The following is a 12,261-nucleotide window of genomic DNA, read 5'->3' on the forward strand; positions in this document are numbered from 1 at the left end:
AAACAGCACTGCCAAAAGCTTGAAAACCGATTGGTAAACTTTGAATAATGTGATTGAGGAAGTCTCTCTAACACTGGAATGATGTCAGATTTTACCACACACTGCCTAAGCTGCAGCTCCACCCCTGAGCTGACGAAACTTCTGGAAATGAGTCATTTCATTTCATTTTACAGTAAAAACAAACTGTACTTCTTAGTCACAAGGTGCTTTAGAAAATTAAAAGAAGACAATAAGACATCAGTAAAGTCTGGAGACTTTATTTTTTTGTATTTGTCATAAAAAATTAAAATGTGTGTATTTGTACTGCCACAAAAAGGTTTTAAAACAATTGCACATTAAGGAATGTATTGATTTTCGAAATAAAAGTACTAATAAATAAAAAGCGCGTGTTGCTGTTTGATCTTCATGGATAATTAACAAATGTGCATCTACATGCACATTAGTGTGGTGTATGAACCCTGTCAGTGTCCTCAGCCTCCTCTCAGACGCATTGTCATGTCGATGGTGCTGTGCTCTTGGACGCTGTAGTCCGCCAGAGTCCCGCTCATCATCTCCCGGCCCTGGTGGATGAGTCTCTGCTGGCTCACAGGAACTCTCTCTCTGTGCTGAACTCTGTTCTTGAAGTCGGCCACAGTATCCTCAGGTGTGATATCATAGGTGCTCAACTGTCCCTTTTCGTTACGGAGGAACACCTGGATTTTGGCGGGCTCAGTGACCAGCAGAGACACCTGGGAGCCGGACTGCAGACCGTAGTCCCTCAGAGACCGGGAGTCGTCGCTCAGAGGAGTCCTGTGGCCGTTACTGATCACCAGCTTCTGGCTGACAGGGAGGTACCCAAGCTTGGTCTGGATCGTCCTCTTCAGAGAGCCGACAGAGTCCTCTGGGTTCACATATACGTTGTGGGAAGTCCCATTCAGCATAATGATGCAGATCTCCATGTTTCAAATGCTGCGGAGGAGAGTCAAAATAGTTTATTTAATAGTGAAAGATATCTCAGGCTGTTTCATTACAACTGATATAAAGAGAGCCTCTTACCTTGTGATGACTCTTTCTAAAAGAAAAAACTGAAGTCCTCAGATCAGACGTGTAAACAGTGATGTTGATCAGCTGCTGTGTAGAAACTTCCAGCTGATCACAGTTTATATAGAGCCAGCCTCAGCTCAGCAGCACCTCCCCTTCGCTCAAGATTCGTTTTCCCTTCTCGGCCTTCATACTGGATAGTCAGCTGCTGATACAAACAGGTTTACAACTTTTACTGCTCACCCCATGATGTCAAGTCAAATCCGGACTGTTTAGAAACAAAACTGAAAGGAAAAAGCTTATGTATTGATAAGTATTTTCAAAATAACACTGCACAGAAATACAGAGAAAACTCAAATAATGTAAATCACAAATCATCAGAAAGCGGAAAAATACTGCAAATGTAAAATATTCATTACTAGTAAAAACCTGCATGCAAAATTCTACTTAAGTAAATAAAAATCTGTAAAATGTACTTAAGGTATCTTGTTTTGCATGTCTTACAGATATATTTAACTATATAAGCAGCATTTTACTTCTGTAGACTGCAGACAGGGACACAGGGCCGTAACACGGCTCAAATGGATCCTAGTTTTGAATATTTTACATATTGTGTTTTGTGGTGTTATAATTCCAGTGGGTCACAACATAAATGTCAGTGGTTCAATTCAATTCAATTCAATTTTATTTATATAGCGTCAATTACAGTCAAATCGTCTCAAGACGCTTTACAGAACACATATGCCTGACCCCCAGAGCAAGCCCAAAGGCGACAGTGGCAAGGAAAAACACCCTTTTAACAGGGAAGAAACCTCGAGCAGAACCCGGCTCTATATAGGGGGACCCATCTGCCTGCTGGCCGGGCGGGTTGAGAGGGACAGAGGAGGGCAAGGGGGAGGGATGGGAGGAGGGAGGGGTGGGAAAGCAAGGAAAGTACAACACACATTTGGATACATGCATGACAGGATATGTGACACAAAGTATAAGCTAACATTGAAAACTGACTCATAGTTTACTCTTATGATGTACGGCTCTGACATTAAACATACTACATATATAGCTAACAGTAAAATTCAAACAGTATGTAGATTAGCATAACAAGTATAGTGAGGGCGACACAGAGTTGACTGGTGGAAAAAGGGGAGTTGGAAGCGGAGGGCTGGAGGAAGGTCAGCAGCAGCATCCCACAGTGGACATGATGGAGACTGAACCAGTTGGTGGAACATCGACCGCAGATCTGAAGCATCCAGTTCTGGGACCAGGGACACTCGGAGAAATAGCACAGGGGCAAACCGAGTGAATGTAATGCAATAACGGTATACATATTAAATGTAAAGGTAGATAGAGAAGGGTTCAGTGCATCAAGAGAAGTCCCCCAGCAGCCTAGGCCTATAGCAGCATGACTAGGGGCAGAACGAAGGGACGCCCAAGAGGGAGTCAGCTGTGGAATAAAGATACAGGCCGAACCCCTCTGGGTCACCCAGTCAGCCCCAACTATAAGATTGGTCAAAAAGGAACGTTTTAAGCCTGGTCTTAAAAATAGAGAGGGTATCTGCCTCCCGAACCCAAACTGGGAGCAGCTTCCACAGGAGAGGCGCCTGATAACTGAAGGCTCTGCCTCCCATTCTACTTTTAGAAATTCTAGGAACAAGAAGTAAGCCTGCAGTTTGAGAGCGAAGAGTTCTACTAGGATAATATGGTACCATCAGATCTTTAAGATATGATGGAGATTGGTTATTAAGAGCTTTATATGTAAGAAGGAGGATTTTAAATTCTATTCTGGTCATAAGGTTATGAATATAATGGAAAGACAAAAAACAAAGTTCCAATTAACAAATGTGTGTGTGTGTGTGTGTGTGTGTGTGTATGCATATATATATATATATTCTGCCATTTTTATTTTACTGCTAAATTGTTGGCAGTTACAGTTAAAACAGACCATATGTGAAATGTAGGCTGCAGTGAGATATAGTGGTCCTCTGCTACAAATGAACCTAAACTATCAGATAAATGTAGTGAAGATAAGGCATAAAGAAGCAAAATATAGAAATACTACACAATAATTGAGCAAATTTACTTTTACAAGTACTTTCCAGCACTGGAAATGCAGCCAGTGTCGTAGCATTGGCCTGAAATTCTGCATTACACAGGATGTCAATATACTTCTGACTCACCGTTTCCACTTAATGGTACTGAAACTAAAACAAAGGTATCAAATGAAACTGAAATACATAATCAGCAGCAATGAGGGGCTAAGAAGCAGAGTGGTCTAACCCACAAAACATCCAAACAGTTTTGAATAATTTCTTACAACCCAAGTATATCGTTACAGCGGTGCTTCAAATGACAGACCATTCTTGAAAACAAAACTTTTAACACATTTTTTTTTTCTGGGTTAGACCACTCGACACGACACTATTGAATTTCCCTTCAGGGATGAATAAAGTGATCCTATTCTCTGCTTCCAAACTCTTACAAGAAGCAGCTTTTTTATTTTTCTTGTTGCAGAACATGTGATAAATGCCGTACACATATTTTCACGTATTCTGACTGCAGACAAACAGGGAAGTGACCACACCTCTGCCTCACCCAACACATCTGATACATAGGCTGCATCTATATTTCCACCCTCTGGACTTGCAGACTGATCCCTCGCGGACTTCAGTCATACGTAATGTGACGTCTTTACTGTCACGTAAAGTCTGCAAGAGCAGGAGTCTACAGCATTATGAATGGAGCTAATAGACAGACTTGGAGTCCGTTTCAGTCGTTTCCGTGACACTGTTTGAAGAACTATCATGTATACGCCAATCACAGCAGCACTCGCCAAATAGGTATGATAGGAGGATATTCTGTCATCCACTCATTTATAATTCTTCATTACAAGTTTTAATTACCGTAGTAGCTGCTGAAGGGGCTTTGTTTGCAAATGCTTTCATGGAGCCCAAACACAGCAGGAAGTCCTCATTTGTCCAGAAAATCCGTGTATAAAAGTGCTGTTTAGGTGATCTGTGATGTCTGTTCAAGGTTTAATTTTCATTTTATATGTAAATCCATATCATATAATGTTGGTGGAAAGCATTATGTAATGTGTACATAATGAGATTTAAATTCACAGACTACTGTTTGCAATTTAAAGTCCACAACATGAAAATTGGTTGACACAAAGAAGTAAATTATTCTTCTTCAATTAACATTTTCAGAAAGGAACAACATAATCCATTTGTACTAATTCATCAATCTTATATTTCTAACTATATTTTTTGGCAAATTGACACTGAAACTAAAATAAATAAACAAATATTTAAAAAAAGACAGGTGTGAAAAGGGCATAAGGAACCATAAAGTAGAAATACTACACAGTACTCAATCAAATTTACGTTTTTAGTACTTTCCAGCACCAGAAATACAAATGCTATATTATCAGCCTGAAAATCACATTACACAGGGTGTCAATATACTTCTGACTAACCATTTTCATAAAATGATATTGAAACTAAAACAAAAAAACAAAAGAGAACAGAGGTGACAAATGAAACCGAGAAACAAAATCTTTATCAGTGACAAGCAGTTATTTTGTAAAACGTGTGAAACCTGCTGTTTCCAGTTTTTCCACATACTATTTTTGACTACAGAGTGCAGACCTCCCCCAACACATCTCACACATGCTGTAGCTCCTGATAGACTCTTCCAGTCACCAAATAAAAACAAATCACTGCAATAAATATGAAGGACAACTTTATTAACATCATAACTCTGAGTGTTTCAGCATGGCGGCTCTCTCCTCCCTCTTAGGTAGAGGAATGTTTCCTGAGGTAAGAAAACAAATACTAGTTAGAGATCCTAAACAAAATGTGATGAAAACTGTACACAATCATCCTTGATTTTTATTTCTCTATCAAAAATTGTACAATTATTAAATGTACTCTGTTTTCTTACCTGGTGGTGCCACAAAATATTCTTCAACAGTTTTTTCTGAGAGCTGAAGCAGCTCTTCAGCACAGTCACCTTCTGTCACTGCATCGTCCCTCAGGTATAAAGCCCTGAATGTGTGGAAAAAAATAAATTACTTTCAAAAAACAACTTTTACAAGAGTTTAAAACTGAAATACAATTTTTTAAAAATACCATTTGTAATAAGTTCCGTCATAAATTTTTAGTTGAATTATAAAAGTTATACAAATAATTGTAATTTTATTGCCCTTTTTCTGTTTATTTTATGCTGCTAATAATTTTAGATCAGTGATAGTAGCATTAGTGACCACCATTTCCTTAAAGGTCTCATTTATTTAGTTGGTTTAATACAAAAGTGTACACAGCAACTAAATCAATTACCTTAATGTTAGTAGATGCTCACTGTCATGCGGTGGCTCAAATATTACAAGTTAATTGCCTCAGGATGAATAATTAGTTTCATCTGGGGATGGTTTGATCCGATCCGCTGGATCGATATCGAGTTCGATCCAGGCCAAAATGACTGGATCGAGCATCGGAGTTTTTTATTAGAACTCATTTGATCCGATCCATAAGCCCAATCTGTCTCATATATCCTCATCTTCACTTTTCACGACATGACGTAACACAGACGAGCTGTTGCCATGGTTGCCATGCGCCCGTGTTTTCGTCACGTGAGCAGAGAGTGAACAGAAGCCTGCAGAGCTGGTCATGTCTGCCGTCTGGAATTACTATATGCGAACGGAGGAGAAAAGTAAAATAGCTGAGTGCAACGTTTGCAAAATGAGTGTCTCAAGGGGTGGCAGCAAAACCGGACATTTTAACACAACAAACTTAATAAAGCATCTGCAGAAGCATCATGGAAAGCACTACGGAGACTTTTTACAGGCCAGTGCAAAAAAAAAAAAAAGTGAACCGCGGCAACCATCGCTGCAGGAAGCACTACAGAAGAGTACAAAACTCGCTCCAACACCAAAATATAACAGAAAATTGTTGAGTTCATTTTGCTGGATGACCAACCACCTTGTGTGGTGGAAAATGTGGGTTGTTGTAGTATTTTTCCATCCCTCAGAAAAATCTGACTCCTCCTTTGCATAAACGCGCGTGCCTTACGTTTCACTCTGTGGCCACTTGACGGCTTTTCTGTTGTACGTTTACTGTTTCTTGTTGTTGTTTTCTACTGTTTTTCGGGTTAAATGTGATTAAGTAGCGAACTGTGGACATGTTTTCGTGTTTCGTCCCTCCTCGTCTCATCTGCACGTCCACGGTGTCTAAATGGCATCAGGGGAGATCCTACGCTGCTCTCAGCTTCACTCGCATGAGAACGTTAGGACAAGGATTAATCACCAAATATTGTTTATATTCCATCAGTGTTGTACACGTGTCAATAAAATAACTGTTCACTGAGAAAACTTTATATCTCCCTATTTAAAATTGGACTCCCCCAAGAATGCAAGATGTGGTATCAATATATGTCTAGTGCTTTATACATAAGTACTATACTTAATTATACTAAACACTTTGTACGTAAATCATTTATTATTGTTATTTTATTGGACCAGTTAACAATAGAAAAGAATAGAAATTATTTATCCCACACCTGGGTGACTGCCCTCCTTGGCAGTCACGGCTGCTAAATTACTTTGTGCACCTTCAACAAGTGTGGAGAGTGAGAGGCTCTTCAGCACAGCCTTTGACATTATTGATGAAAAAAGGAGCAGACTGACAGCTGAGAAGTGTTTTTACATACAGTACAACATCAGCGGCTGCATACAAAAGAAGAAAGACACTAGACTGCACTATCACGGTTTACCCTTGTTTTTCTGTTTTTGTTTTGGTGCAGCAAATCAGGTGTACAGCCTAGATTTTTATTGTTTTGATTGTGTGTCTTGAGAAGCCATGTGTAACTTACTGAGTACTACCTACATTGTTCTAGTGGAGATGCTATTATTTTATGTTAATTCATAAATTATTTATTGCGGCTTGCAATGCCATTGAGGTATAATGTGACTTCTGTTTATACACTGGGATTATTTTTGTTTAATTTAAATATGTGCACCAAGTTGCAGTTTTATTTCAAACATTTGAATGGTGCAGCTGGGTCTGTTGTGTTTACAAACGCTGTTAAAAGCGATGTGAGCTTTAAGTTTTAATAAAGCCACAGCAGGTACACATAACTTGTTGTCACATGTTTTCCTTCTTTCTTTAGGGGACCAGAACAGTTGTTGTACAATGAACGTGGTGTTTGTAGATGTCAGTATCAAGCAAATTACATCCATGTATTATTAAACAACTTTTAGAATGACAAAAAGAATCATATCGGTATCAGATTGGTATCGGCCGATCCTCAAGGCTGCAGTATCGATATTGGTATCGGATGTGGAAAAAGTGGTATCGAGCCATCCCCAGTTTCATCCACCTATTTTCATACAGTTGACTGGAAACAATTGTGGCATTACGTAAAATGACTGAGATTAACTCAAATAACTGCGATCAGGAGATGTATGTAATAACTGCGACAGGTCTTTCTGAGGTGAAGTCTAACATGTAACTGGGCTGTTTTCACTGCCTGTGTCGTACCTGTCCTCCAGAACTGAATCCATTGGTTCGACCCCTGAAGTGTCAACAACATGGAGCTGATCTGCAAACCGTATGGCTTTCTCCAAACACTCCAGACCCTGTTTAGTACGGAAGTCAACTAAGGCCAGTCGCTCTAGTTTGTCCACCAGGTCTGCAGGGATTTGGGCAGGCTGTAATATGAAAGGTGTATTGTTTAGAAATGCATGTGTGACAGCTTCTTTCCACCATCACTTAGAAATATCTCTGATCTCTGATTGAAGTTATTAATGCATTAAATATTTGGTATCACCAAACACTGTCACAACCGTTCTTATAGGTCAAGTTCATTCATTGAAATTTCAATATCCATGTTAAAGTTTCAATGAATGCCAGTAGAGTGTCCCAGTGCAAGTAAGAGCAGCATTAGATGACTGTAATCCCACACAGTCTTCACCCTTCTGCAGTGCAAACAACTGCTGCAAATGATTGAAGAACACTTCACTTGGAGGGTGCCTTCTACTGGATTTCAATCCGGACCAAGACAGTGGCTCATTTGGAAACCTTTTCAGTTATTATAAAAACAGTACACCAAACTAGATGAGCCCTCAGTAGAGGGCAGAACCACGCCCTCTGCTGGCGAAAACCCTGTCCTCCCTATATAACTGATGCAATATGTATCAATTTTGATCATCGTATGTATCTCCCTCCCTACTTGATCTGCTGACCTGTAACTCCACAACTGAGCAGGGGACCTGAGACTGATCTTCAGTGCCAAGTTTGATTATCCTGACTTCAGCGGTTGCAGAGATATCGGACCGGACATAGCCACATACATACATTAATACATACTTACCCAGTCAGATACCGCACCGAATGCAATAACCCCGCCGACGTACCCGTCGGGCGTGGTTAAAAATATGTTTCTGAAAACATTTAAGGCATGAATGAGCCACGTGGTTATTAAATCTGTCTCCAGTTTAGGTTGATAATGGTTGCTTTAAAAGTTTTTTTTTATGTTTATAGAGGCAGCAGATGACAGTTAACGCTCCTCATTCTAATAAAGTAGTCTGGATCTCAACTTGATGTAAATAAGAAGAAGTGGACTAATCACTCCGAATCTTGAAATGGAAAACTACCAGCAGGTGCTGATGGATCCTCTGGACACGTACCATAACAGCTACTGGTAACAGCAGCAAATCAGCAGTGCATTCTGTGCATAAACATCACAGAGAGCACCAAAGACAGTTTTTTTAGTTGCCTTTAGTTGAGAATGTTCACAAAAATGGATGGATTATAAAACAGTTACCACTCTAATCAACGCAGTAGCTACTAAAATATGGCAATGGGTAGTTGATAAAGTATTATCAGATATTGGCAGAATTCTCTGTATTAAAATCATACATAAAATATGGCTGTTTACATGGCTGCCTACAAGTAAAAATATTTTCAACATTTCTTGCCCTGGACTATTTTGCATTGCAGTTACTTTAACAACGAAATTATTAACTGCACATGTATTCGTTCATGCAAATAAGATTGTTAGTAACATTTAAATAAGAAAATAAAAGTTTGACATTCCTTAATTTGTATGCTGACATAGTTTTCAACTAGCTATATACACTGCTCAAAAAAATTAAAGGAACATCTTTTAATCTAAGTATTGCATCAAGTTAGTCAAACATGTGGAATACTGATCTGGTCAAGTAAGTAACAGAGGAGGTTTATAGTCAGTTTCAGCTGCTTTGGTGTTCATGAAATTAACAACAGATGCACTAGAGGGGTAACAATGAGACAACCCCTAAAACAGGAATGAGTTTACAGGTGAAGGCCACTGACATTTTTTTTCCTTCCTAATGTTTTTTTCCTTCACTAGTTTTGCATTTGGCTAGGGTCAGAGTCACTTCTGGTAGCATGAGGTGATACCTGGACCCTACAGAGATTGCACAGGCAGTGCAACTCCTTCAGGATGGCACATCAATGCGTGCCATTGCCAGAAGGTTTGCTATGTCTCCCAGCACAGTCTCAACAGCATGGAGGAGATTCCAGGAGACAGGCAGTTTGTCTAGGAGAGCTTGACAGGACCGTAGAAGGTCCTCAACCGATCAGCAGGACAGGTATCTGCTCCTTTGTGCAAGGAGGAACAGGATGAACACTGCAATAGCTCTACAAAATGACCTCCAGCAGACCACTGGTGTGAATGTCTCTGATCAAACAATCAGAAAGAGATGTAATGAGAGTGGTTGGAAGGCCCAGCGTCCTCTAGTGGGCCCTGTGCTCGCTGACCGGCACCGTGGAGCTCGGCTGGCATTTGACACAGAACACAGGAATTTGCATGTCCACCACTGGTGCCCTGTGCTTTTCACAGATGAGAGCATTTTCACCCTGAGCGCATGTGACAGACATGAAAGGGTCTGGAGAAGCTGTGGAGAACGTTATGCTGCCTATAACACTGTTCAGCATGACTGGTTTGGTGGTGGGTCAGTGATGGTGTGGGGAGGCATATCCATGGAGGGACGCACAGACCTCTACAGGCTGGACAATGGCGCTCTGACTGCCATTAGGTATCAGGATGAAATCCTTGGACCCATTGTCAGACTCTACATTGGTGCAGTGGTCCTGGATTCCTTCTGGTGCACGATAATGCCCAGTCTTATGTGGTAAGAGAACTCATGCAGTTCCTGGATGATGAAGGAACTGATACCATTAGCTGGCCCCCATACTCACCTGACCTGAATCCAATAGAGCACCTTCGGAAGATTATTTTTTGTTCCATCCAACACCATCAGGTTGCTCCTCAGACTGTCCAGGAGCTCAGTGATGCCCTGGTCCAGTTCTGAGAGGAGATACCCCAGGACACCATCTGTCGTCTCATTCAGAGCTTGTCCTGGCATCATCAGTCACGCATACAAGCACATGGAGGCCATACAAACTACTGAATACCATTTTGAGTTGCTGCCAAGGAATTTCAGAAAGATGGACCAGCCTGCCACATCAGTTTTTCACTTTGATTTTGGGGTGTCTTGAATTTAGCTCTTCTGGGGGTTGATAATTTTCATTTCCATCAAACAATGTGGCATCTTTTCATTCCTAACACATTATCCACTCCATACCAATGAAAATATCCAGTTTGTTTTCCCCCACATTGAAATATGATGTGTTTTCAAAGTGTTCCATTAATTTTTTTGAGCAGTGTATTACAACAGCGTAATAGAATGCCTGAACTTCAGTTAGATTTTTGGTTATGGTGTGTCAACCAATGACTTTCTGTGGTCTCATCTGGCCACCTATATGAAAAATTACTTGAGGCACATCTAGACACATACATCAGTCTATACACAGTTTCTTACAGCTTTAATTATGAAAGGGCAGCCTATTAAAGGGCATACAGGTGATCTGTGATCTAGTTATTGGTTCAACCTCCATTTTACAGAAGTTTTTATGTAATTTAGGGTCATCCCAAAGACTTTTTCTATCTATCTATCTATCTATCTATCTATCTATCTATCTATCTATCATGAATTCTAAGACATTAGGTCATTGTGTTTCCATTCACCCAGTTCTGACCATGTTACCTGTGGAAGCTGGTTGTCTGGTACTGGTTCCCATGTTGGCATCTTTGGTACCTGCAAAGACACACTCAGGTCACAATGCTACTAACTCAGTGACCTGTACCTGATACTGGTACACTGGATGCAGACATATTTAACTTACCTTCGGGTTATGTGGTTGTGAGCTGTACAGACGTGTTACATTTAGGATGTAGGTTTGAAGGCAGCAGCTTCTCCTGTGAAACTTCTTCTCCACGTTTGTTATTGTATGTCCATCATTTGATAACAGTCTACATGCAGACCGAATAATTTTCGTTGAAACACCACAAGAGGTTCGTAAGGCAGCGAGGCTCAACGCTGACATTTCCAACACAATAAAAATATCTAGCTATGATTTAAAAAATGCAGTAAAGGAGTCACATTTTCTGTCTTGTCTCTCCGGGAAGGTCAGCTCTGGGCTAAACTAGCTTCACATGGCTGCAGCTAACAGGAGTTAGCTCAGAGGAGGAGGCAGGACGAAGGGAAGCGAGAGGCTTCAACGTAACTTACTTCCGTGTTCGCTGGTCTCTCAGAAAGAAAACAAACTAATTCGTTTTATTTGAAATACAGTGAGGTTATTTTAAATGTTGAGCTATGCTGTTATATACTTAAAATACACAGCAGAGAGTGGTAAATTCTGACATCTTTGAAAGACGCTGTTAATAACGTCAAAACCGTTATATTGTAGACTGCTGCCTTCGACGCAGGCGCACTGCTGTTGATAGCGTTCCAACGTTTTTGTTTTTTTTTAACTAAAGATAGCTTAATTAGCTAAACGAAACGCCGCGGTATATTAGCCATCACAGTAATTAATGGAGTCATAATTTGTTATGTCATACTTTTCATAAGGGATAACCGCCACACATGATTTCAGAGCGCCCGGATAGCTCAGTCGGTAGAGCATCAGACTTTTAATCTGAGGGTCCAGGGTTCAAGTCCCTGTTCGGGCGATAACGTTTTGTTTTTCGGACCCACTAGCATCTCTTCGTGCATTAGCTTTTCCTGCTAAATGCTAACGATAACAAGAGTGATCTTGATGACACCGTGACATCTTTGTTTAGCTTGATAGTAGACATTTGTTGTTAAGTTGGCACTGAACACCCAGGACAGGTGATTCTGATATAAATGTTTTTAGTAGTTCC

General features: G+C 40.4%; 2 protein-coding genes and 1 non-coding gene across 3 annotated transcripts; 1 reads left to right on the forward strand and 2 right to left on the reverse strand.

Annotated features, from left to right (window-relative positions):
* Window positions 1-241: 241 nt before the first annotated feature.
* Window positions 242-1,165, reverse strand: LOC127534757 (uncharacterized). Its single transcript, XM_051950750.1, has 2 exons — window positions 1,036-1,165; window positions 242-948 (listed from the first exon to the last, which is right to left on the reverse strand). The coding sequence occupies exon 2, from the start codon at window positions 936-938 to the stop codon at window positions 471-473; it is 468 nt and encodes a 155-aa protein (XP_051806710.1). The 5' UTR covers window positions 939-948; window positions 1,036-1,165; the 3' UTR covers window positions 242-470.
* A 3,580-nt stretch (window positions 1,166-4,745) lies between these two features.
* On the reverse strand, window positions 4,746-11,624 carry gatc (glutamyl-tRNA amidotransferase subunit C). Its single transcript, XM_051950748.1, has 5 exons — window positions 11,244-11,624; window positions 11,105-11,155; window positions 7,554-7,723; window positions 4,960-5,063; window positions 4,746-4,830 (listed from the first exon to the last, which is right to left on the reverse strand). Exons 1-5 carry the CDS (start codon window positions 11,442-11,444, stop codon window positions 4,769-4,771), a joined length of 588 nt encoding a protein of 195 aa, XP_051806708.1. The 5' UTR covers window positions 11,445-11,624; the 3' UTR covers window positions 4,746-4,768.
* Window positions 11,625-11,996: 372 nt separating this feature from the next.
* On the forward strand, window positions 11,997-12,069 carry trnak-uuu (transfer RNA lysine (anticodon UUU)). The gene has a single exon. It is a non-coding gene; the product is annotated as a tRNA-Lys (tRNA).
* Window positions 12,070-12,261: the final 192 nt, after the last annotated feature.

This window comes from Acanthochromis polyacanthus, chromosome 7 (genome assembly GCF_021347895.1).
Source record: "Acanthochromis polyacanthus isolate Apoly-LR-REF ecotype Palm Island chromosome 7, KAUST_Apoly_ChrSc, whole genome shotgun sequence".
Lineage (NCBI taxonomy): Eukaryota > Metazoa > Chordata > Actinopteri > Pomacentridae > Acanthochromis > Acanthochromis polyacanthus.

Coding starts and splice junctions, on each gene's coding strand:
- LOC127534757 (XM_051950750.1), bottom strand. CDS start 938: ATGGAGATCTGCATCATTATGCTGAATGGGACTTCCCACAACGTATAT.
- gatc (XM_051950748.1), bottom strand. CDS start 11,444: ATGTCAGCGTTGAGCCTCGCTGCCTTACGAACCTCTTGTGGTGTTTCA. Junction 7,724..11,104: donor CAGACAACCAGCTTCCACAG/GTAACATGGTCA, acceptor TTCATATTACAG/CCTGCCCAAATCCCTGCAGA. Junction 4,831..4,959: donor ATATTTTGTGGCACCACCAG/GTAAGAAAACAG, acceptor TTCTTACCTCAG/GAAACATTCCTCTACCTAAG.